This window comes from Anopheles aquasalis, chromosome 3, assembly GCF_943734665.1.
Source record: "Anopheles aquasalis chromosome 3, idAnoAquaMG_Q_19, whole genome shotgun sequence".
In the NCBI taxonomy this organism is placed as follows: domain Eukaryota; kingdom Metazoa; phylum Arthropoda; class Insecta; order Diptera; family Culicidae; genus Anopheles; species Anopheles aquasalis.
In genome coordinates this window covers 5,920,001-5,942,781 of record NC_064878.1, presented here as the reverse complement: position 1 = coordinate 5,942,781, position 22,781 = coordinate 5,920,001, and the positions used below count along the sequence as shown (strand labels likewise).

Sequence of the window (22,781 nt, the reverse complement as noted above, 5' to 3'; positions counted from 1 at the left end):
ACTATTATCAAATTCCTTCCTTCTCTTTTCTGCAGATGATTCTAATGACGATTTATTCGTGAGCAAACAAAGCAACAACACACTGTCGACGACACCTCACCAAAGAAGCAGGAACCGGAAGTTGCGCTCCGACAACGGCAGCTACTAGACCATTTTGTTATTATTCTGTGTTTGTATTTGTATCTTCTTTTTTTGTTTTCGCGAATCAAATTGCATCGAACGGATGGTTTTTGTGCGCGGCGAAAGGAGTTAGGGAGCCTTTGAACAATTGTAAGTAGCGCAGCAGGAGCAGCAAAATAGGAAATTTGAAAGCTGAGCAGCGGTGTGTTGTTTGAATGGCCTGGCCAAAAAGTGCAAGCAAGTGCTACAAAAACGCACCCAGGCTATAAACAGGCAAACGACAACTTCAAATGCAATACTAAGTTAAATTGACTGATCATTAAATAAAGCGAATATTTATGAAACACTGTACGAGTCACGAAATGGTGCGTTGCGATTCTTTCGCTCTAAGCAAATCACTCAAACCCATTATTAGCTGCAGCTCCAGACAGCATGTCAACGCGACATTCAAATGTAAATTCACACAATTCATTTCCTTTTATCCGAAAGTTAAGGATTTAGTGAGTCAGAATTTGGAATAAAAATAAAATACAGTTATGAATTGAAGAAATGGTTGCAAATATGTGTTTACGTGTTTGTGCTTTTCAAATATCTCCCCATTTCAAACAACTGCTTCAAATTGAATACATAATCACTGCCTCAGGCACAAAAAAGGCATTCTAGCGGTCCACATCAATCATATCTCTCCCACGGCATCTCTACACCAACGCCCCACTGCCGGCATCTATAAGAACGCGGCGCGAATGGCACAAACCCAAAGCCCAACGCATAATTTGACTGCATGCGCACGCTTCACCAGTCACATCTGCAATGCACAAAAAGGAATTCATTTAGGAAACAACCGACACTATTCACCCAAAAACCTTCCCCATAGCAGGGCGCACAGTTATTCCGAATCAGGTGCAGCTGACGTGCACTGAATGCATGTTCCCGCCAATAATGTGAACTGCGACCAGAGCAGTGGTCCGTTGCAAGTTGCACTCGACTGCATCTCTCGCTCGCATCTTGTTGTGTGCAACGTGTCGAGATGGTAAAACTGGGTGAACTGGGTTGTCCCCACCGTCTCGATCTCAGTGCGCCAACAGAACGCATGTCTCGGTACAGCGGGACCGCACTCTGCTCGATGCATTTGCCAAACTGTCGCCGCGGCTATCGGGTGTGCTTGCAACGACGGCGTCACATAGAGAAGGGGTGCTACGGTGGCGAGGTGTAATAATAATGTCCGCAGTGAAACCAGAATGTTAAAGTGCCATCGAACTCGAATCAAAATGACCGACTCGGTGGGCGGTAGTTGAGCTCACCAAGACACGTTACGCAACGGAGTTTTTGCGTCTAATTTGAATTCAAAGTAGCGAACAGCGATCAGGTCAGTGTTGTACCGGACAGTAACGTGAGAGGATAGTGATCCTTGCTGGTTCGAAAGTGAAGCGCAGCGTGTTCCACCATGCAGTACTTCCGGGCAGTGGTGCTGGTAGGCTTGACGGTGCTGTTTCCAACCCTCGTGAAGTGCCTCGGTCACCAGAAGTTTCCACAGACGAAGGACAGTAACCTGACGGCCGGAAACTTTATCGACTTCTCCCAGTGGTTGGGCATCGACTACGGCCAGCCGAAACTTCGCCAGCGGTACGATTACGTGATTGTTGGAGCCGGGCCCGCCGGCAGTGTCCTGGCGGCCCGACTGACCGAAGATCCTAAGCGGACGGTGCTCCTGCTCGAGGCGGGCCGCGCCGAGATTCCGTTTGTGTCCGATGTGCCCCTATCCGCACCATTCCTTCAGTCAACGGACTACAACTTTGCGTACGAAACGGAGGTGCAGGAACGCGGCTGTTTAGGGCTGTGGGATCGCAAGTGTAGCTGGCCTCATGGACGAGGTGTCTCTGGTTCAACCATCATCAACTACATGATCTACACACGGGGCAACCGGCGCGATTACGATGCTTGGGCGGCGGCTGGCAATCCCGGCTGGAGCTGGGACGAAATGCTCCCATACCATATCCGCACCGAGCGGGCCAACATACGGGACTTTGACCGTAACGGATTCCACGGTCACCAGGGGCCCCTCTCGGTCGAGGACTGTCCCTTCAGGTGAGAAAAAAGGCTGCGGCAGCTTGCTTGGTTGTGCATGTACCAAACCTGATCGTTTGGTAACATGTCTGGTTTAACGGCGAAACCGGTGCACCGCAGTCTCCGTTGATTCTGCATCGATTTTTCGCTCACTTTCGCACACGAGGAGACCATTCGGCGAGAGCGCGGTGCCAGTACTGCATCGATGGTGGTGCGTAAGTTTTATGAACGGCCGCGCTATAAACATTGCGCAGGATTAGGCAACGTGTACCGAGCAGCGATGATTGAAGCCCCCGGGCGCGGTGCTTCGGTCGGTCGGTCGTGCGTTGTTCCGTCGTGGTAGGCCTCTCACTCGGTGTGACACGAGCGGACTACTGGAAGCACCTTTCGTACATTCAAGAAGCATCGAAATCTATCAAGAAAGTGACGAACGCTTGGCATGGAGGAGTAATTGCGCACTCGGTCATTTAATTATCGTATGGAAATCGTTCGAATCAATCGAACTAATTGGATGTTGGATGTTGGATGTTTGGATGATTGGGTTTATACTCCTTTTTTCATTAAGCACGACTAGTGCTTTGCGCAAAATTTCAACCAAGCAGAATACTTCAACCCTTTATTAATTCTAGTAGTATTTTAAAACATGATCCGAAGTATTACACCTTAATGATATTCAAGTGAAAGTAATGATGGTAATAAGAAAAATCAGAGTTTATCGTAATGTGCCTTTTACCCAGAAGATTCTGCATGAAAAAGATGACGGAATCAATTTTGTCGTATTGGAGTCACCGTTTGACTGCTCGTTCGTTCGAGTGAAATACTTTATCCTTTTCCAAAGGTTTGCTAAACATGGGAGCTCAAGCAGACGCCGTAATGCGAAAGTAAAGTACAAGTGATCTTTTGACGAACGTTCGAAAACCAGATTTGCTCTAAATATCTGCATTTCTGATTGCTGTATTTTACTCATATAATAACGTACGAGCCGTATATTTAATTACTGCTGTTTTTATGCCGCTTTTTTTATGTCTGCGTGCACCATTCATCCTACCTTTCGCCCCAGATCACGGATTGCGACAACATTCGTCGAAAGTGCTCGCCAGGCCGGGTACCGGTACCTGGACTATAACGCCGGTGACCAGATCGGTGTGTCGTTCCTGCAGGCCAACACACAGCAAGGCCGACGAGTGACCAGTGGCACCGCTTATCTTTTGCCAGCTCGGAAGCGACCCAATTTGCATATCATCACACGGGCCTGGGTGACGAAAGTTTTGTTCGACAAAGGTACGAATTTCGCCCTAGTGACCGCTATCGCCGAACCAGTTGCTCATAATTCCCTTCTCCCATCATCCCGTTCTAGTTACCAAAGAGGCCACTGGAGTAGTTTTCATCCGCGATCGAGTTACCCGAACGGTGAAGGCACGCAAGGAGGTGATCCTATCGGCGGGAGCATTCGAAAGTGCCAAGCTGCTCATGCTCTCCGGCATTGGACCGGCGGATCATCTGCAATCGCACGGTATCCCGGTGCTGCAGAACCTCCCAGTGGGTGAGATCCTCTACGAGCATCCGGGTGTTTTCGGGCCGGTATATCTGGTACGCCAACCGATCGACAATCTCGTCACGCTGAACGATAATCTACGCGTTGGAAACTTCCTGGAGTACTTCCAGGGGCGTGGTGTACTGACCACCAACTCGGTGGAGAGCTTGCTGTACGTAAAGACGCCAGTAGCCGAAAGTCCCGATCCGGGTTTGCCCGATGTCGAGGTGATGCAGGCGTTCTCGTCCATCGATTTCGATACCAGCCCTGGAACGAGGCGTTCCTTTCGACTTACGAACGTCACATTCGACGGGTACTTCCGGCCGATCAGGAATATTCGATCGTTCCAGTATCTACCGATGCTGATGAAGCCGCGTACCCGCGGTAAGCTGCGTCTGAAGTCGACGAACCCGTTTCATCATCCCCTGTTCCAGTATCAGTACTTTGAGGACGATCGAGATCTCGATGCACTAGCGTACGGTATAGAGGAGGCAGTCCGCGTGACCGAGCAGGCCCCTTTCCGGCGGCTCGGTGTCGAACTGTACCGGAAGCAGGTGCCAGGATGTGAGGAGTTCCCCTTCGGTACGCACCAGTACTGGCGGTGTCACGTGCAGACACTGACGGCGACCTTCCACCATCAGGTGGCGACCTGCAAGATGGGACCCCCGTCCGATCCGGAAGCTGTGGTCGATCATGAGTTGCGGGTGTACGGTGTGGGACGGTTGCGTGTCGTCGACATCGGAGTGGTTCCGATTGCCCTGACCGCGCACACTGCTGCGATCGCTTTCGTAATCGGCGAGAAGGCGGCTGACCTGATACGGGACGCTGAGCGTCGCGGTACGCACGCCGGAAGGAAGAAGCAACCGGTGGGGGCGGATCCGTGGTCGGATCGATCCCTTCTCTGGACGCCGTTCATATTCAAATGAGTTGCAGTTTGTGACCTTCCTTTTAGGGTATCTGTGCCTCTTGCGTTTAAGGTAGCTTGTGGTCGAAGATGAAATCGGTGTAAATGCTTAATAAATTTCTCAGGCCAAAGGTCAACGTATGCGATATTGTTATCCAAACAATCGTTCATTCGAGGCAGATGCAATGTACATTGGATGCACCCTCAGTGGAATGCACTCAGTGGAATGTTTTGATGGCTTATTTTTATTTTTAAAAACCCCCATATGAATTGCCAAGCACTCATCATCCTCAGAGAGAAAGATATATAGAGAGAGAGAGAGAGTGGGAAAAATACAAGGACTCAAAAAATGCATTCCAACACAGCCACCGGGCATATTGCTCAGCATGGCAGTGTATTAAATAATGGATTTCGTTTTTCGTTTGGCGCATAACGTTTTAACATTATCTTGGCCCCTTTTCGGCGGGCTTGACTCCAGAGATTTCGTAATGTATGAACAAGAAAGAAAGAAAAAAAAACACTATGTTACGATCCCCTCGCGCACCCCGTCGCCCATCTGTGTCTTGTACCTACCCCACCCGAGGAATGCTCGAGACGTTCACGCCTAGTCGCGCGGGTTGGAGAACAAATGAACCAAAACAGCGTGAGGTTTAAGCATGGGCAGCATTATGTTGGCCAGGGCATGGGTAATGTGCCCTGTGGTCCACGGGTTGGTCCAGAGGTGGTACATTCCTAGCGGCCCCCTGTATATATTTGACTACGCCGCGGACATCGGTATCGATCCACCTATGTGTGCGATGGTGATCACCATTCCATCGAAACATTACATTTTTCAACTTTAAAAAATATGCCAGTAATTGAAAAATTGGAAAATGAAGAGAAACTCAACGAGGCTACTTGGATAAACTTATAATCTATGAAAAAAAATATTGATTTGTATTTTTCTGATAATCCATCACGCAGCAACGATGCGCACCGTTTTTGCTCCGAATCAAAAGACTTGTCCACTTAAGCGACGAACTCGGTATTAATGGAAAAATTAAGTTGAACGGTTTTTTCACAAAAAATCGTCAAAAATAACCCTTTTTCGGAGCCGAATTAACCTTAATCAATATCCATTGAAGTAAAATTTAAAATTCTCTTTCGTTTGCTATCATTTCCCATTTGCAATAACGGCGCGAGTGCCATACATTCCAGTGCTTCTCTCGCAGTGGCAATTGCAGCCGAGAAAAGTAAAGGCAGCAAAGGCGAAGAGGAGGCAAAACAAACGCAGAAAACAAGGAAAAAAAAACTCCTCATGATTCCGCGCCTGTGCGTCTATGCGCATCATTCACGGGCGCCACGCGAGCCTTGCCCCAGGGCGAAGGAGGAGGGCACTCGGTGAAACGATTTAGTGCAAAAGTAGTGGCAAGGTGACGATGCCCGCGTAAGAGACCAACTCCCCCACCAGGGGCAGCACCAGCTGATGACTGGGGATTCAGCGACCCAATGACTGACTGACTGACTCGCGGCAAATCGAGTCGGATCAGATCGCTGCAGACCATCGGCCGGAGCAGGTTATACAGTTCGAACCCGTCGCGTGTTAGAACCGCAAACAGTGTCAGGCAGGCAGGTGCGCTATTAGTATGTAAAGTGTGTGAGGCAAGTGCAGTGAGAATCATGATGTCCGATCGGGTGGTGTTCCGTGCCGTGATGCTCTGGTTAACAGTCAGTCGACTGTTTCGTCCCGCGGAAGCGTTCATCAGCTTCAGCAACATCACTAGCCTGTTCTACGATGCCCGGGAAATTAACTACGGAAATCCGGAGCTAAGGCATTCCTACGACTACATCATCGTCGGTGCTGGTCCGGCCGGTTGCGTGCTGGCTAATCGTCTCTCGGAAGATCCAACCGCCACGGTGCTCCTGTTGGAGATTGGCCGTGGGGAGATCCCACTAATCAGTGACTCACCCCTCGTCGGTCCGATCCTTGCCTCGACGGACTACAACTTTGGCTACGAGACGGAGAAGCAACGGTACGGTTGTCTCGGTCTTCGTGGTGGCCGCTGCAATTGGGCTCACGGTCGGAGCGTTGGAGGATCTACTATACTCAACAACGTAATTTTCACGCGTGGTAATCGACGCGATTACGACAGCTGGGCTAGTGCGGGCAATGAGGGCTGGAGTTGGGACGATGTGTTGCCACTGTTTAAGCGCATCGAGCGTGCCAACATTCGCGATTTCGGTGACAATGGTGCACATGGTTTCTCCGGTCGACTCTCGATCGAGGATTGTCCATTCAGGTGAGCGAGCTCATCGAATCGTGTCGTGATCCCAGCTCTAACCTTTCGAAATATCGTTTTGAATCACTCCCGTTTGGCCCACAGAACGGATTTGGCGCGAGCGTTCGTAAAGAGCGCTCAATCGGCTGGCTATCGGTATCTGGATTACAATTCGGGCGATAACCTGGGCGTATCGTTCCTGCAGGCACACACGGCCAATGGTCGGCGTGCTACGGGCGGTAACAGCTACCTGCGGGACATTGTAGATCGACCCAATCTGCACATCGTTACCAGGGCTTGGGTCACGAAGGTGCTCATCGATCCCGGTAAATGACTAAGCATCCACACCCACGCCCATATCCAAAACGATATCTCACCTGTTGCGGCTGTTGTTTTTCTGCTTTTCCATTTTCCAACAGAAACTAAAACGGCCACCGGTGTACGGTTTCTACACGATCGGCAATACCACGAAGTTGATGCCTCCCTAGAGGTCATCCTGTCGGCCGGTGCCTTTGAAAGCCCCAAACTACTCATGCTATCGGGTGTGGGGCCGGCCAAACATCTCAAACAGCACGGAATCCGGCTTGTGACTGATCTTCCGGTGGGTCGGAAGATTTACGAGCATGGTGGTACATACGGTCCGGTCTTTATCGTCAACGAGCCAACAGATAATCTCGTTAGTTTCGAGCAGCTTACCAACTTTGGCGAGTTTCTGCGCTTCCGGAATGGAAGCGGACCACTAACCTCCAACTCGGTGGAAAGTCTGCTCTACGTCCATTCGCCGTTTGCCGAGAATCCCGATCCAGAGTACCCGGACGTGGAGGTAATGCAGGCATTCACCTCGTTCAGCTTCGACACGACGCCCGGTACCAGGAATGCCTACTATATACCGGATAAGCTGTACGATGAGTACTTCCGACCGCTGGCACGCACAAGGAACTTTATGTTCTTGCCCATGCTGCTGAAACCGCGGGCAGTCGGTCAGGTGGAGCTCGCATCAACGAATCCCTTCAACCATCCGCTCTTCCGGTATCAGTACTTTGAGGATGAGCGTGACGTTGATGCGCTGGTGTATGCCATCAAGGAGGTGATACGTATCAGCACCGAGGCTCCGTTAAGGCGGCTGGGAGTGCAGCTGTACAAGCGCAAAGTGCCTGGCTGTCAGTATATGGCGTTCAACACGATCGACTACTGGCGCTGTCATGTGCGCACACTCACGTCTACATTCCAGCATCAGGTAAGTCCGGCTGTATGATCCGATGGCCCTAGGGTGCTTCTAAACATCCCGGTTCGTGTTGCACCATCCAGGTGGCTACGTGCAAGATGGGCCCTCCGACGGACCCGGAAGCTGTCGTCGATAGCCGCCTGCGGGTGTACGGCATCAAGGGACTGCGAGTGGCAGACGTTGGCATCATTCCCGAGGCGCCAACGGGCCACACTGCGGCTCACAGCTTTCTTATCGGCGAGAAGGCTGCCGATATGATCAAAGCAGACCGTCGAAAACGTGTTTGAGCATCTACATCGGCAGATCGCTAGTACAGCCGTGCCTGGTAGAATGGTTACACGTGTTGTGCCTATTTCGAGATTTCAAGGCGTCCACAGCGTGCATACATGTGACGCCAAAAAAAAAACACGTTGCCAAAGACACCAAATTAAGTTTCCATCCTCGCTGCTTCGATGCCTTCGGTTCGGTTGCAGCTCGTTCCGTTGGCTCACTTTGCGCCATCCCAATGATGAATGAATGAAATTCATTATCCGTTACATCACGGATTGATGTGCGCAGAGAAAGGCAGCAGACGGGATAGAGAGCGTAGACAAATAGCTCATAAACGATTCGTTGATGGAGTGTTTCCATGTGATGATCAATTAAGAGCGAGCGTTATAGTAAGCGGAGATACGTTTGCAGGAGACGATCAAGCGTCAAATTCATGCGTGAAATTTGAGTATTTGTGGAATGTTGCAAGTGGGTGAAAAGGTGAACGGCTCGAGATAAGTATTCGTAGTGGACAGGCCGCAGAGCGTATGTGAGGTGCCACCATCGAGCAGAGGTCACCGCTAGGGTGCATAACTAGCGCTTGTTTTCAGTTTGAAACCAACCAACAGCTCCCGACCTTTCCAAAACATACTTTTGCGAGTGTCACGTAAAGTCTATATATACACCATATATCCGCCGGGGCGGTGACTTTAGTTCCTAGCGTATAGAAGCAGCAGTAGGACGCAATGAGACGTACACGAGGTTTATGGACGACAGTTTTTCTTTTGGTGCGTGTTTGGATGTGGAACGGTGCAGCCACAAGCACCGTACCACCGATTGTGTTGGACAACCATTTCACGTACATTGTGTTCGGTGGGGATCACATCGCCGAGAGCGTTGGTCGATACCTCGCCGCTAAGGATAGCAATAAAACGGTGCTTGTGTTGAAGGGAAGCCAGTGTAATAATGTGCTCGAACCATCCGAACCGTCGAAGCTGTGGCTCGAAGTATCCTATCTATTCGCCGAAAGTGCCCACTACCGGGGGTACGAGTTTATCGATCCGTTTCTGCACGGTTCCAAACCAGGCATAGCGTTCACCAACCACACGGTGGGTTTTCTGCCTCCAGTCCAACAGCTCTACGCCATAGATCCGAACCTAAAGATGCTCACCGGTGCAAGACCTACTAGGATAATCTACAACAAAGGTAAGCTCGTCAGAGGACGAAACCCTGTGCTAGTTATCTGGATGATCAAGAACTTATCCAGTCCATCTGTCTTGCAGCTTCCTCAACAGCCTTGGGTGTGGAAGTTAGCATCAACTTTGAAACGCAGTATGTCTTCGCCAAGGAGCAACTCATCGTCGCTGGAAGGTGCAAGGAAGACTATCAGCTACTAACGCAAGCTCAAGTAGTAACGCCAACCGTACTGGAAAAGCTGTTGCGCGATGTGCCACTGGAAATAGCGCTTAGCAGTCCCATCGTAGCACCGATTTTCAAGATCAACCTTCCGGCTCCTATCGATCATTCACCAACGAAATTACCATACCATCTGCTTGCCACAGAGCTGTTCATTGAAACGAAGAAAAATGCCGAAAATCGCCCGAATGCAAAGATTAATATTGTTCTCAAGGAGCAACCCCCCAATCGTTGGATAGGATTCTGCCCCTCACTTATCCATACAGAAAACGAACTGTACGATCGCAACACCCTCCTGCAGATCTTGCTGGAGACCATAGCGATCTGTCGTCGGCTAGGAACTAGTGAAACGTTTCAAACGTTGAACCTCACGATGGTGACCCACCAGCCAGACCGGGTACTAACGGGTTGTGTACCGGAATCGCCAGCCAAAAGTCTGCAATGTTTTGTCAAGCAGACGATCGCCGCGGCAGCGTTCAGCAGTGAGGAGGTAACTGAACTTGAACACCCTCGAACTCGCACCAAGCTGAGCTTGAACTTGTTTAATTGTTCCGAGCGGCATTAAAATGTTTTCCATTTTTGTCCTTCCCGCTGGCAGCAAACAAAAGCAGCGTTACCGAGCAGCAGCAGCACCAGCTACGAGACGGAGTGGCTCACGAAGGATTTCCGCCTCAAATCCGCCCGAAACATACGCCTGCTACCGTTCGGACTAACTTCTCCCTTTCTAGAGCGCTGGTGGTCACGAATATTTAACCCAAAGCACTCGACACGTGAGTATACTACCCGGTCTGGAGCCATCATGTCGGGGGAGATTGATGTTCCGTTAGCAACGTTGCTGGACAAGCTGAAGGAACGACTAAAGTCTATCAGCAAAACACCACAGTGAAGCAGACAGATAAGGGCCAGATTGATAGGCTTTATCATTCAGGTGCAATTCGGCCGTAGCACTAAGACCGATGACCGTCGTTCACCAATCTCGATTGCACATCGATGAGCTCATGGAGTGTCGAGATGAATTTAGTAACACGCGCAAGCAGCGTTTTATGGTGCATAAATAAAATACGTTTCAGTATCTCAATCCGCGGAGTATATTTACTTTATTTTGGGTACTTTGCAACCAACCCACGCTCCGTTTTTTTATATCGATTATTTCGTTTTCCGGCGTTTTCCTTTTTCCCCTTTTCCCATTTTCTTCTTTTTTTTTGTAGTCCGAAACGTAAACAATCGTGCGTAATGCGGGAGTTTCAGTATTTTTGGAATTAAAAGAGGAAATTCTTTGACACTTTGGGACTGTTTCACGTGGGATAAAAGCAAACTCAACTAGCTGCTGCTCCCGTGGTTGTTCTCAATGGAACACTAGGCCGGCGGAATGTATCAACAAAGCTGGCGTTTACAACTCGAGTAGCACGGACGAACGTGATAAGGCGCTTGCAGCAGGGGCGCCGGCATGAATCGACAACGTGATAGCGTCGCGATAGAAGAAGATGTGCGTATGTGTCGCCGAGAACGGACAAACGAGCGAACGGAACAGCTGGGTTAATAGATGAGCTGTCGCGGGTTCTGGATCATCATAACTCGCGTGGCAGCTGGTGGCGTGGCACGGTGGTGAGTGAGTTCGGACGGATAGTGCAAGCAAAAATGCCGCTAAACATTCTCGTGACCGGTGGAGCCGGATTTGTGGGGTCGCACACGGTGCTGGAGCTGCTGAACGCTGGCCACACGGTTTACTGTGTGGATAATCTGTGCAATGCGTACTCCAGCGGCGCCGCGAAGCTGCCGGAATCGTTGAAACGGGTGCAGGAGATTACGGGTGGTAAGGTCACGTTCTACGACGTGGACATACGAAACCGGGACGATTTGTTGACCGTGTTCCGGAAGGTTTGTATCTTTTACGGTGCTATGCGGGGAGAGGTTGCAGAGATTGAAATTTATCTTTTGTCGCTTCAGCACAAAGTCGATTGCGTGGTGCACTTCGCAGCCCTGAAGGCGGTCGGTGAGTCATGCCGGATACCGCTTCAATACTATCAAAACAACATTACCGGCACGAGCGTTCTGCTCGAGGTGATGGCAGAGGTAAATGATGATGATAATCAAGCCCATTTAGAGGAGCATCAATTTGACCAACCCATCTCCCACTATCGCTACATTGCAGGTCGGTGTGTTCAAGTTCGTGTACAGCTCGAGTGCGACCGTTTACGGTGAACCCCGGAAGTTGCCGATCACCGAGAGCCACCCGACCGGGAACTGTACCAATCCGTACGGTAAGAGCAAGTACTTCACGGAAGAAATTCTGAAGGACCTGTGCGAATCGGACCCGCGATGGGCGGTGGTTTCGCTGCGTTACTTCAACCCGGTCGGGGCGCACAAGACGGGCCGCATCGGAGAGGATCCGAACGGTGAGCCCAACAATCTGATGCCATACATCGCACAGGTGGCCGTGGGACGGCGCGAGCGGCTGAAAGTGTTTGGCAGCGACTACGATACCCCCGACGGTACCGGAGTGCGTGATTACATTCACATCGTCGATCTGGCCGAAGGTCACGTGCACGCCATCGATAAGCTATCAAGCGGCTCCATCAGTGGCTTCCGAGTGTACAATCTAGGCACGGGGCGCGGCTACTCGGTGCTCGAAGTGGTGGCGGCCTTCTCAAAGGCGTCCGAGCGGGAAGTAAAGTACGAGCTGGTGGACAGGTACTTGACACAAAACACAATCCCGTGCCGTGGCCACTTTTAATCTGAACCTCTCTGCTAATTCTCTTTGAAGGCGCCCGGGTGATATCGCCTCGAGCTATGCGGACGTCACACTAGCGGCCAGAGAGCTCGGATGGACTGCCAAGCGCGGTCTGGAGGAAATGTGCCAGGATGCCTGGAACTGGCAGAAGAACAATCCAAACGGGTTCGCAGGATAGCAAGAAGACCCGGAACCGGATAAACATCTCCCTCTCGTTGGACCAAAGTTTTAATTTTCTCAATTTGCATTTGAAGTCGTGAGCGCGATAGAACAGATGCTTTTAAATGTTGCATTTTAACCCCCTTCCACAATTTATGCTTCAATAATTTGCCATTCGCTTGCTAACCCCTCAGCTAGTAAATACCAAGTGCAACCAAACCATGGGCAATTTAGCAAGTAAATAATTCAGTTCCTCTGATGAATCGAGCCATAAATAAAATTTAGCAAATCAAAATCCATCCATGAGGATGAGTCCTGTTTTTGAACAAAAAGTGACTTCACTTGGTTATTGAATACACCTCGGTGCGCACGCCACACGCACACAAGCACACAATTACAAAAAAAAATCGCGGCAGACATCTTGAAGGAAGGTCGCAAAAGCGGGCCCCTTATTTTCCTTCGTTTTTCGCGCGATAAAATTGTGCAAAACCCGTGCGCGGCCGGTCGGGCGGTCGGTCGATCGATCGAGAAGGAAAATGCGATCGACGATTGCGTGTCGGTTCGCTGGAAAGTAAGAAAATCGCTTGGCCGCTTGCAATTTGCTCCGTGCGTGTGTACGCGTGTGTGTGTGTGTGTGTTTGTTTTTGTGTGTTTTAAGGGGGTGGGCGGAAGAATCACTTCCCGAAAATCCGTGCTGGTCGCACCGGGACCCGGGGATGGCCCTTATCAGTAAATCCCGATCATCATCGCGGCCCCTGGAACAAGCAGGTACGGCAGACGGAGGGGGCATCCTGTAACAGCATTTGGGTGCGGCGGAGGTGGTGGTAATTCGCGTGCGTGAGGACAACATAAAGCGCACATACACACACACACACATACACACGGTCGTTTGGTGCTGTCAACCGCGAGAAGCAACCAAAACGCTTTTTTTTGCATTCATGTCCCGCTGTTCCCCTCTTTGCGTGTCCCACAATATGCGTATGTGTTGGTGGGGAGCATTTATGCTCCAGCAAGGGCTTTGGGACCCTTCTTGGAGCGAAGAAGCATAAAGGAGAAAATGCCGACCAACATACTTGCTAGTGTGTTCGTGTCCTTTCCGTTTCGATCCCGCGAAGATCGCCTTAAGTGACTTTAGTTCTTTCATCGAAGATATCCAACTGATCTTCTTGTGTTTCGTGTCTCGTTTCAGCAGTTCTCGGCCTCGCTGAGTGGTGGCTTAGTGTATCAAATGTGCCATGAGGATATAAACATACAAAAGGATCACGAACGGACGAACGAAACGCTCAGAGAAATCCCTCGCAGAACTCTGACGGAACAAAGGAAGCGGAAGAAGAATACGAGAAATCCAGCAAACACCAAGTGAAACAAACGATGGATCCCGGCGGTCCATGGTCGTACACGTACAACCGAATACCGGGCCCGGCAGGTGGAGAGTTCCATCATCATCTGGCGACGGCGGCGGCCGCGGCCGGGGGAGCCGCGGGATTGACTGCACATCACAATGCCGCCGGGGTAACAGGAGTACCTTCAACCACCTCGCAGCTGCTGCTGCAAGCGCACACCAACACGCTAACCGGTGCGGCGGGCGGTCCATTCAATGCCCCGGCTGGCTTCCTGCCCACGGCCGCGAGTGTCACGGGGTACGATGCCGTACTGTCACCGTTCTTTCACCCCGCAGCCAATCCCAAACCTGCCCACTACAGTACTACAGGCGGCGGCAGTGGGAACACCAACTCAGCACAACACCGGCAGGTGCTAGCACAATCCCAGAACCCGGCCACAATGGCTGCTGCTGCAGCGGCAGCAGCAGCAGCTACCGCAGCAACTGTCGTCATCAAACAGCAACCGCCTTCAGATGGCACGGACGTTCGGGGCAACTACACCGTGGCCACCACTCCTGCTCATCAACAAGCAGCCCTCGGATCGTTTTTTGAACAGCAGCAGGCCTCGAACAATGGACCACAACACAGTGGGCCAACGGTTGGAGGTGGAAGTGGAACTGGCAATGGCTGGCAAGCTGGAACAGCTGGCAATAATCAACTTCCCAGTCCGTTCGGTATTATGCCACACGAAAATGTCCTTCCACCGAGTCCTTCCAATGCTCCGGTGTCGGGAGGTGGCGGTCCGGCTTCGAAGGGAGCCACTGTCAGTGGCCATCCGTACGAGCCCTTTGGCGCTCATTACGGCAATGCACTGAACCATCATCATCCGCATCATCAGGCGCCCCACCACCAGCAACAACAGCAGCAGCATCAGCAGCAACAACACCAGTTAACGTCGTTATCTGGTAAGGTAGCTGCCGCGGCCACAACTCCAGCCATCGGTCGAGCTACATCGCCTTCCGTCACAAAATCGGTGGGACAAACGGCACCTCCCTCTGGCAGTTATTTTTCACCTACCGCTGCTAGCGGCAGCAGCGTGGCTTCCGCTCCCTATCCGGTAAACGAATCTCATGCATCATCGGCCATCACCTATCCAGGTGGGATGGGTTTGATGGCCTCATCGGCTGCTGCACAACATCACAACGCTACCGGCGGTCCCGGTACTGCAAGTAAGTCTTGTCCTCCACCGAACGTTCGGCGTATCGGATGTTCGTCTTCGCTCCTATCGACGTCAGCGACCGAGTCACCAAACGCTGCGACCTCTCCCAGAACCCAGACGTCGTCTCCTTCCACGATGCCGATGCTGGTTCTAACCCCTTCGGCAAGTTTATCCAGTGCCAGTGAAAATCGGTACCAATCGCGCCAACCACCTCCTCTCGCTTCCCCATCCTCTACATCCTCTTCTCCTTCCCCATCGTTGTACTTAACATCATCCCGTGGAGTGGCCGAGTTGAATCGATTGACTGACAGCAAAGGATATCATCCCCACATTCACCATCATCATCGTCAGCAGCAGCAGCAGCAACAACAACAACAGCAGCACCCGCAGCACAACCCCCACCAACAAGCGACGCATCATCTGCACTATACGATCCCTAGGCCGTCGATGATACATTCGCCACCGAGTGGATCACCGGCACAAGTGATCGTCAGTCAGCAGCCGCAATCATCGCCAATCAGCTATTCGTTGACAGATAGCCAGCAGCTCAATCGCAACTCCACCAGTAACAGCAGCAATAATAGTAATAGTAGTAGTAACAATATTGCGTCACTGTCCGCATATCAGCACCAACAACCGCCCGCCAGTGCCTCTCTTACTTTTAGGTCCAGTAGCTATAATTCCCACCTGATCGCGGCTCGACATGGTCACGATCCATCGTCCACGACCGACTACGGTTCGCGTATCTCACAAGGTGGTGGTGGTGGTGGTGGTAGCAGTAGCAGCGGTGGTAGTGGGGCAGGCGGGGATTCACCCGGTTTGTCGCCCGATACGACGGGGATCCTAGGATCCCACCATAATACTCATCATCCCTCATCATATCACATGTTGGCGATGGCAGCGGCTGCCGCTGCAGCCGCCGCAGTCACGGCCCACAGTGGGCCTCCTCCTTCTTCTAGCAGCTTCCCTGCGCTCAGCTCGGGAATGCCACCGTCATCGCCGGCCGCCGGTTCCACTTCGTCCTCGTCGTCAGGTGTTTCGTCGGACTACTCACGCAAGGGATCACCGTCGCTCTCTCTTTCAGCTAGTAACTGCTACCCGCCCTATCATCATGTTGCTTCGGCAAGCGCTGCCGGTGGCCACCAGCAGCAGCCAACGTATGCCGCGCTGCAATTGTCGCAACAGATGCAGTCAGTCGGCTATCCATCCGTGATTACGCGAATAACCCACACGCCAACTGACCAGCAGCGATCTAGATCACCTCACCCCGATCAATGGTCAGCGGAGAGTGAAAGCAAACCCGATCCGATGCAACTCGTCAAGAACCTTCAAAGGCCACCGATGGCAACGGACCAAGGAAAGTGCAGTGTAACCGCCACATCAGCACCTTCCCCCAAGACGAAAGGTTCCCGATCAGGAGCAGGGGCAGCACAGCAAAAGAGCACAGCACCAGCAAAGCCGGCCAGACGCAAAAAGGCAGACGCTAGCGCAACGGCTCAGGTGTCCAAGACGACAAAAACGAAAGGGAAAACCAAAAGTCGTACAGCAATAGCAGCGAATAACGGGCATGAGGATATCGATGCTCAAAGCCGAACACTGAACGATCGTTTGCAAGCAGAAGAAAATGTCCCGATCAAGATGGAACAGTGTGAACCACAGGCGACGACAGCGTTGATGAGAGATCGATGGAACTATGGGGGTAGCGATGGTAGTGGTGGAGCCCATTTGGTGCAAACACCTTCCAATAACAACTCGTCATCTGCCTCCTCGGGCTCTTCACAGTCCGGGGCAGCCACTTTTTTCAGTTCCTCCGCACACCCCATTTACAGTCCCATTTACCACCACCAGGCTTCCAGTCATCAATCTCATCATCATCAACATTATTATCCTCCATTTCATGCCTTGTCAGATTCCGCCAATAGGCCATCTAGTATGGTTTCACTTCCTTCCAGTGAAGTTAGTCGTGGGACTGGTAGTGGTGGTGGCGGTGGTCCAACGGATTCCGTCAGTACAAACTCACTAGGATCGACAAGCCCCGCGGCATCTTCCTCCTCTTACATGCCACTTGTGAGTGATCCGAGTGCTATCAGAAATGGGCATAGGAGCGAAGACGAACAGCGGCAGCTGGAGGAGAAAGCATTAGCTGAGAAAGTCGTAGTGCCGGATATAGAAGAGGAACTTGGCTTTCTTTCAGAACACAACGGAGCGCATCCTAGTACGACGAGTAAAGTGAACAGCGAAGGAAGAGGAACCATGGCTAATGTAGCGAGTAAAGGGGAGCCACCATCAGCAGCAACGACATCAAGCGGTAGCACCAACACGGCTACAAACAATGGCTGCGTAACAAATGCATTGAAGAAACTCAACCTACCCGCCAACATGACCAAGGGCTTCATGGGTAGTTATCTCAAGTTTCTGCAAGGTGAGCGCGATAGTTCACCACCACCGACGTCACGCGGCGGTCGTAAGGCAACCTGGCTGCGCCAAACGACAGTTAACGCAGCTGCAGCGTCGAACAAAAATAGTTTCAACTCCACTACGCCAGCCTCTTCGGCGGCAGCAGGACCAGGGGCTACAGCCACGACTTCTACCCAAGCTGGTCTGGCAACTGGTAGAAAGGCACAAGGAAACAACGCCAAACAGGACGTTAGTAGTAGCAAGCACGAAATACAAATGCAACAACTTAACGATGTTAATCATGGTATTTCCCCCTTGGCTCTGCAGGCCAAACCGTCTCCGATCGGGACGGATGGAACATCGTCGATGACTGGTCTATCGCAAAACACGAGTGGGAAAGATAATCGCAAACGAAAGTACAACAACACATCGTCATCGGGCGGTTCAGGATGTCAAGAAGGTAATCCAAACATGCCTAGTGAAAACAATGGTTCGGAGAAGAGCGTACCTGTCGCGGCGACGCTTTCTTCCCCGGTACCGCAACAACCAGCACAACTTATATCCGTGCCTCGCAAAGCACGTTACCTTCAGCACCATCAGCATCATTCGATGCCCATAGGAAGTGGAGCTGGTAGTGGAAGAGGAGGAGAAACGTTAAATCCACCGCCATCACCACCAGCACCAGCAGCCGCAGCGCAACCTTTACCATCAGCATCTAGCGGAAATAGTAACACGGTTGGAGAAGGTTCTGCCACACTCAGTTATCCCCATTTGTATGTTTCTACTGGAAATCCCCTGCACTCTGTGCCATCTCACCAGCAACAGCAGCAGCAGCAGCATCACACAACTATGCCACCGTCGTCGTACTACCATACACCACACCATCACCAGCAGCAGTACCACCAGCAGCCGCAGCAACATCTCAATCATCATCCGTATCATTCTAATTCGCAAATGCTGCACCAACAGCATCATCACCATTCTCAACAGCAGCAGCAGCAGCAAGCAATGCTAGGACCGCATGCACAATCGAATGATCCGGCTGGTGTTGGTGTTGGTGGAGGAACCTTTAATCCGTACGACTTGCACTTGCGTAGACAGCGGTGGTAATGTAGCGGGATGTGCAGACTGTGATTCAATCCAGTTGATTCGCACCATTTTCAGCGTTGTCTTCTCTCAACTTTCCCCCTCCAAAAAGGCTGACGGACATTGTTGCGATCGCGCAAAAAGGGTATGCTGGATGTGTTTGCATCAAATGCTTTTAATACTCATAATCAAAGGGTGGGTAGAGGGGTGCCGCCGATTAAAGTAATAAGTTTCATTTCTAATGCCTTCAACGGAAACACTCAAAGTGTTACTCGAAGGAGGTTGTATAAATTTTCAAATTAAATCCTCAAAGGTTGAAGTGAACACATCATCACAATCTCAGAAGCAGCAATGCTGCAGCCATGAACGGTGGAGAACGCCTCTGTGATACGCGGAATCGTAGTCGTAGTTGTACCTAGTTGTAAAACAGGTTAACAAACTCTTCGGAATCTGGATCCTTGATAGATCATGCTTCCATTTTCCGACTGGGTAAGGCATCGATGGTGGGTGTTGGCTGATATTGCGTGACAAGGACAAATACGCGAGCTGCTTAATTACATTAAAAAAAGCTAGCGGACAATTGTACAGTAGGAGCGGACAAATGTACAGCAGGAGATCTCCTTCTGCGAGCGCCTTTTGCGGAAATGACCTAACTGTATGTGGATAGTCGATTAATGCGACTAGTGATAATAGATCAGTAGTACTATTGATGAGATGGTTGCTTCAAACTTTAATTTAGAGCTGTTTGTGTGTGCCAGAGTAAATAGAATCGAATATCTGCTCTGTGCAGTAACCAAGAGCCAGAACAGTCGGCATCTGCTCCAGTGAGATTTTGATTAGTATTTCCTCATTTTCGCCATACATTTGTTTTACAGAAATTTAATGTTTCAATCAACGTTTTTAATGAGAGTGCGTCAAAGCTATGACCCCACATCCCTTTTTTATGTTTTACTAACATCCCACGATTTCCCTAGACCGATGGTATGATGCTACAAGGGACATAGACAATATGATAAACGAGTCAACCAGTGATCAAGTCAAGTGATCAGACAGAGATTAACATAATAACAACCGTCGGAAAGTGCTGGCATAGCTAGCCGGGGACGGCCAGTGAAACGTAACTTTATAAGTAATCCCCAAGCCTCCTCGCCGTGTATTATAATTGCCATAAAACGATCGTGTATGCGACGAGCAACCTAGATTGTAAGCCATACTATAGGCAACTCAAGTCTCTCTCGAATTGATTTTTAGTTGAAAAGCCCGCTTATCCGTTGTCCATGTAGTATTATAGCGAAAAGCGTTTATATTTAGGACTTGCTGGCACGGCACAAGCAAAGTGTAAACGAAGAAAAGTCTTTCACAGAGACCCTTAAAAATGAAGATGATGAGTGAGAGAAAAAGAAATGGGAAAAACATTTCAATCGTGCGAACGTTGAGAAGAATATAAAGCCTTTGATTTTATGATGAAAACAATCCAATCTTCGTATACATCTGTTTTCTATCGCGGCAAATATTAAATTCGGCGTAACAGAGGTGGCACCCCGGAATGGAAGGATACTATTGCGTTTGTTAACTATAATAAGCAGTAAATGGTAAAATTCTAGCTCAATACATTCATATGTTAATAGCATATGCTGCATGAGAAAAGGCACATGTACGAAAGATCACCCAGTGCTGCACGATCGTAACAATGTTCCCGAACGACCCAATAATTCATTTTGCTTCTACTTGACTGTCTCGCGCGACCTGGTGGACCCTCCAACCGTGGTGCTACTTTCTGTTACGCTTTCTCATCCGAAAGTCTGGTGCTGATGCGTGAATGTTTCTCGCAACGGATCGATTCATCATCAAAGGTGGCTGCCCGTAGGAATGATGCTGTTGCTAAGGCTCACAATACGCATACTCAGATGTATGCTCGGCATTCAAATCACTTCACTAATTGTTCTTTCTGCAACATTCGGTGCAACCCAGATCCACTCTCAATTCCACAGCGACGCCAAACCACTAGTCGGAAGGCAAAAACGAAAGCAAAACTGAAGCAACCGCTTTTTGATGCCGACGAACCGGCCGATTTTGAACATGATTCCGACTCCGACCCGGCCTGGACACCAACGGCGGCTTCCATGGTAAAAAATAGATGTAATAGACGTACACTTAAACTTTTAACCGATCTCCCCCTTTCCATTGCAGCAGGAGCTGGAGAAAGATGAATTTGATTCAAATGGACGCAAGAAAGTGTCCAAGAAATTATTAGCCCGAGGCACAATCAAGGCAGAGCAACAGGACAACGCTTCGGTCCGGTCCAATATTCTTTCAGGTAGGAATGAATCGTTCGTAAGAGTATTCAAGCATGTGTGTAAAGGTATCCCAAATTTGTAGCAGTTTAATTTAGTACCTTAACTTTTTCGGGTTCAGGGCATCGCCGCGAATACAATCACTTCGTTCCAACACCTCTAACTGTCTTTACTTGCACTTTAAATTAGATTAAATCACTTCACTGTTCACTTGCACATGTTTCTACACTCACTTCAGCACTGCTACTAAAATCTAAAGTCAATTTCGACCGCGTTTTTCATTCCAACGTTACTTTGATCGTTACGAAAAAAGCATATATGCTAGACATTCCACGCCAACGAATGAATCGTTGCTACAGGCAACGGATCACAGACACTGGCTCAAACGAAGAATTTAGCAAAAAGATTTCTTTACATACTTTAGCCATAAATCGCCTATCATTCGCGCACTTTTTTAAATTGTATTTGCACAACTGTGTCTTTCAGTGGCGGCTGCTGGTGCAGGAATAGCAGATTATGATTATGCCAGTGAAGAGGATACCACCAATCCCCCCGGCCAGGTTAATGTTTCTCTAGTGCAGCAGTCGCCGCAGCAACAATCAACTACCATGCTGCAGCATCATCTACCGCAACCGACAGTACCCAACACGCAGCAACAACATCAAACGTTGCCATCGGTAATGAGTCCTGCACCACTAGGTGCTATGTACGGTCAGCAATCTGCAGGCAGTCACATGGCAGGGTCAACAGTGCCCTACGGTGTGCAGCAACAGCAACAATCATCCTTCAACACTACCACTATTGACACGGGGGTACAAAGCACCGTTGCTGCTGGAGGCAGAGTCTCTGTAGATGATTTTCAAACCGGCAACTTTGTAGTGATACGGACGGATTTGGTACAGCACTCAGTGCCCGCCATCTGGCGTGTCGATGGGAAAACATTGCTGCAAAAGTACGAACCATTGAAGGATGAAAGTGGCAAAACGTTATATCGCAACGTTTCAACCGTAAGTGTTTCGATCCGTTTATAACGATGCGCATCTAACGCTCCTATATGATCTTTCATTTCCTGTCCTGCCCTAGTATTCGGCCTGGAATGCAGATTCAAAGAAACTGTACGTGAAAATACCGGTAACGTTCCGGGTTCACAATATGACGGAATCGATCGTTGAGTTCAAGCGGGACGAGTTTATGCTGACTTACGATCACTTTAATACTAGTGCGGAAGGTATCAATGGTTGTGAAACCGGCGCCATCGAGAACCAGCAGCAACAGCAGCCGCCGGACAAATCGATGGGACTCGAAACGAAGTCGTACCAAGATGTGTTCGAGGTGTACATTCAAACACTGATTTCCCAGGCGCTCGATACGAACTTTTTGAAAGAAATCTTCCAAGAGCAAGGTATAATAGCTACGTCCATAGGCTCCAACCCAGCAACATGAATTGTATATCCTTTCTTTTCTCGACAGATGATTACTTCCTTTCGCGCGTGAAAATTATCGACAACTTTACGGAAGATCGTAAGCGACGCCTGATACAGGTGACACCCTGGCCGCATAATATTATCACCTCGATTGCCACCCTACCGGGGTACAGCATAATGGCTGAGCTGAGTGGAGGCCATCATCTTCAGCAGCAGCATCAACAGACGGCGGTTTGTGCCACCTGCCATCAGTCTGGTATCTCGGTACGGATCGTGCTGCAGGGTCAACCGTACAATGGAGCAACGCTTGCACCGTCGACTATTTCACATGAGCATGGCAAGAGTTTCCCATTGTGTCGGCTCTGCACGACACGCTTTG

At 50.1% G+C, this 22,781-nt stretch overlaps 6 protein-coding genes across 13 annotated transcripts in view; all 6 read left to right on the top strand.

Annotated features, from left to right (window-relative positions):
- The window catches only part of LOC126577660 (calpain-11-like), a 38,174-nt gene extending 37,727 nt beyond the window's left edge, over positions 1-447 (top strand). For all 3 annotated transcript variants that reach the window (XM_050239452.1, XM_050239450.1, XM_050239451.1), the window contains one exon: positions 36-447. In XM_050239452.1, coding sequence (XP_050095409.1) covers positions 36-62 — 27 coding nt within the window. In that variant the 3' untranslated portion in view covers positions 63-447. The remainder of the gene's footprint in view (positions 1-35) is intronic.
- Positions 448-1,564: 1,117 nt separating this feature from the next.
- LOC126576425 (glucose dehydrogenase [FAD, quinone]-like) lies at positions 1,565-4,644 on the top strand. The gene is made up of 3 exons (XM_050237691.1): positions 1,565-2,205; positions 3,245-3,465; positions 3,542-4,644. Exons 1-3 carry the CDS (start codon positions 1,565-1,567, stop codon positions 4,642-4,644), a joined length of 1,965 nt encoding a protein of 654 aa, XP_050093648.1.
- Positions 4,645-6,284: 1,640 nt separating this feature from the next.
- LOC126579161 (glucose dehydrogenase [FAD, quinone]-like) lies at positions 6,285-8,392 on the top strand. The gene is made up of 4 exons (XM_050242504.1): positions 6,285-6,901; positions 6,986-7,206; positions 7,300-8,117; positions 8,189-8,392. The coding sequence occupies exons 1-4, from the start codon at positions 6,285-6,287 to the stop codon at positions 8,390-8,392; spliced, it is 1,860 nt and encodes a 619-aa protein (XP_050098461.1).
- Positions 8,393-9,154: 762 nt separating this feature from the next.
- On the top strand, positions 9,155-10,656 carry LOC126579133 (uncharacterized). The gene is made up of 3 exons (XM_050242458.1): positions 9,155-9,560; positions 9,638-10,260; positions 10,369-10,656. The coding sequence occupies exons 1-3, from the start codon at positions 9,155-9,157 to the stop codon at positions 10,654-10,656; spliced, it is 1,317 nt and encodes a 438-aa protein (XP_050098415.1).
- A 407-nt stretch (positions 10,657-11,063) lies between these two features.
- On the top strand, positions 11,064-12,959 carry LOC126577038 (UDP-glucose 4-epimerase). Its single transcript, XM_050238428.1, has 4 exons — positions 11,064-11,648; positions 11,718-11,843; positions 11,923-12,461; positions 12,535-12,959. The coding sequence occupies exons 1-4, from the start codon at positions 11,409-11,411 to the stop codon at positions 12,677-12,679; spliced, it is 1,050 nt and encodes a 349-aa protein (XP_050094385.1). The 5' UTR covers positions 11,064-11,408; the 3' UTR covers positions 12,680-12,959.
- Positions 12,960-13,081: 122 nt separating this feature from the next.
- LOC126579046 (mucin-19) overlaps positions 13,082-22,781 on the top strand; it is a 10,326-nt gene continuing 626 nt past the window's right edge. The window contains exons 1-8 of one of the 6 annotated variants that reach the window (XM_050242265.1): positions 13,082-13,428; positions 13,853-15,211; positions 17,396-18,058; positions 20,656-20,810; positions 20,875-21,001; positions 21,465-21,985; positions 22,062-22,380; positions 22,449-22,781. The exon at positions 22,449-22,781 is cut by the window's right edge and continues 146 nt beyond it. In XM_050242265.1, coding sequence (XP_050098222.1) covers positions 14,032-15,211; positions 17,396-18,058; positions 20,656-20,810; positions 20,875-21,001; positions 21,465-21,985; positions 22,062-22,380; positions 22,449-22,781 — 3,298 coding nt within the window. In that variant the 5' untranslated portion in view covers positions 13,082-13,428; positions 13,853-14,031. Of the gene's footprint in view, positions 13,429-13,849; positions 18,059-20,655; positions 20,811-20,874; positions 21,002-21,464; positions 21,986-22,061; positions 22,381-22,448 lie in introns of all 6 variants that reach the window. The other 5 variants (XM_050242264.1, XM_050242261.1, XM_050242262.1 and 2 more) reach the window with 5 other exon arrangements.

Excerpts from the sequence above, each read along its gene's own strand:
- LOC126576425 (XM_050237691.1), top strand. The coding sequence starts at position 1,565 with ATGCAGTACTTCCGGGCAGTGGTGCTGGTAGGCTTGACGGTGCTGTTT. Across the intron at positions 2,206-3,244 it reads GTCGAGGACTGTCCCTTCAG|ATCACGGATTGCGACAACAT; the intron begins GTGAGAAAAAAG and ends CTTTCGCCCCAG. Across the intron at positions 3,466-3,541 it reads GAAAGTTTTGTTCGACAAAG|TTACCAAAGAGGCCACTGGA; the intron begins GTACGAATTTCG and ends ATCCCGTTCTAG.
- LOC126579161 (XM_050242504.1), top strand. The coding sequence starts at position 6,285 with ATGTCCGATCGGGTGGTGTTCCGTGCCGTGATGCTCTGGTTAACAGTC. Across the intron at positions 6,902-6,985 it reads ATCGAGGATTGTCCATTCAG|AACGGATTTGGCGCGAGCGT; the intron begins GTGAGCGAGCTC and ends TTTGGCCCACAG. Across the intron at positions 8,118-8,188 it reads CGTCTACATTCCAGCATCAG|GTGGCTACGTGCAAGATGGG; the intron begins GTAAGTCCGGCT and ends TGCACCATCCAG.
- LOC126579133 (XM_050242458.1), top strand. The coding sequence starts at position 9,155 with ATGTGGAACGGTGCAGCCACAAGCACCGTACCACCGATTGTGTTGGAC. Across the intron at positions 9,561-9,637 it reads TAGGATAATCTACAACAAAG|CTTCCTCAACAGCCTTGGGT; the intron begins GTAAGCTCGTCA and ends TCTGTCTTGCAG. Across the intron at positions 10,261-10,368 it reads CAGCGTTCAGCAGTGAGGAG|CAAACAAAAGCAGCGTTACC; the intron begins GTAACTGAACTT and ends TCCCGCTGGCAG.
- LOC126577038 (XM_050238428.1), top strand. The coding sequence starts at position 11,409 with ATGCCGCTAAACATTCTCGTGACCGGTGGAGCCGGATTTGTGGGGTCG. Across the intron at positions 11,649-11,717 it reads TGTTGACCGTGTTCCGGAAG|CACAAAGTCGATTGCGTGGT; the intron begins GTTTGTATCTTT and ends TTGTCGCTTCAG. Across the intron at positions 12,462-12,534 it reads AAGTACGAGCTGGTGGACAG|GCGCCCGGGTGATATCGCCT; the intron begins GTACTTGACACA and ends TTCTCTTTGAAG.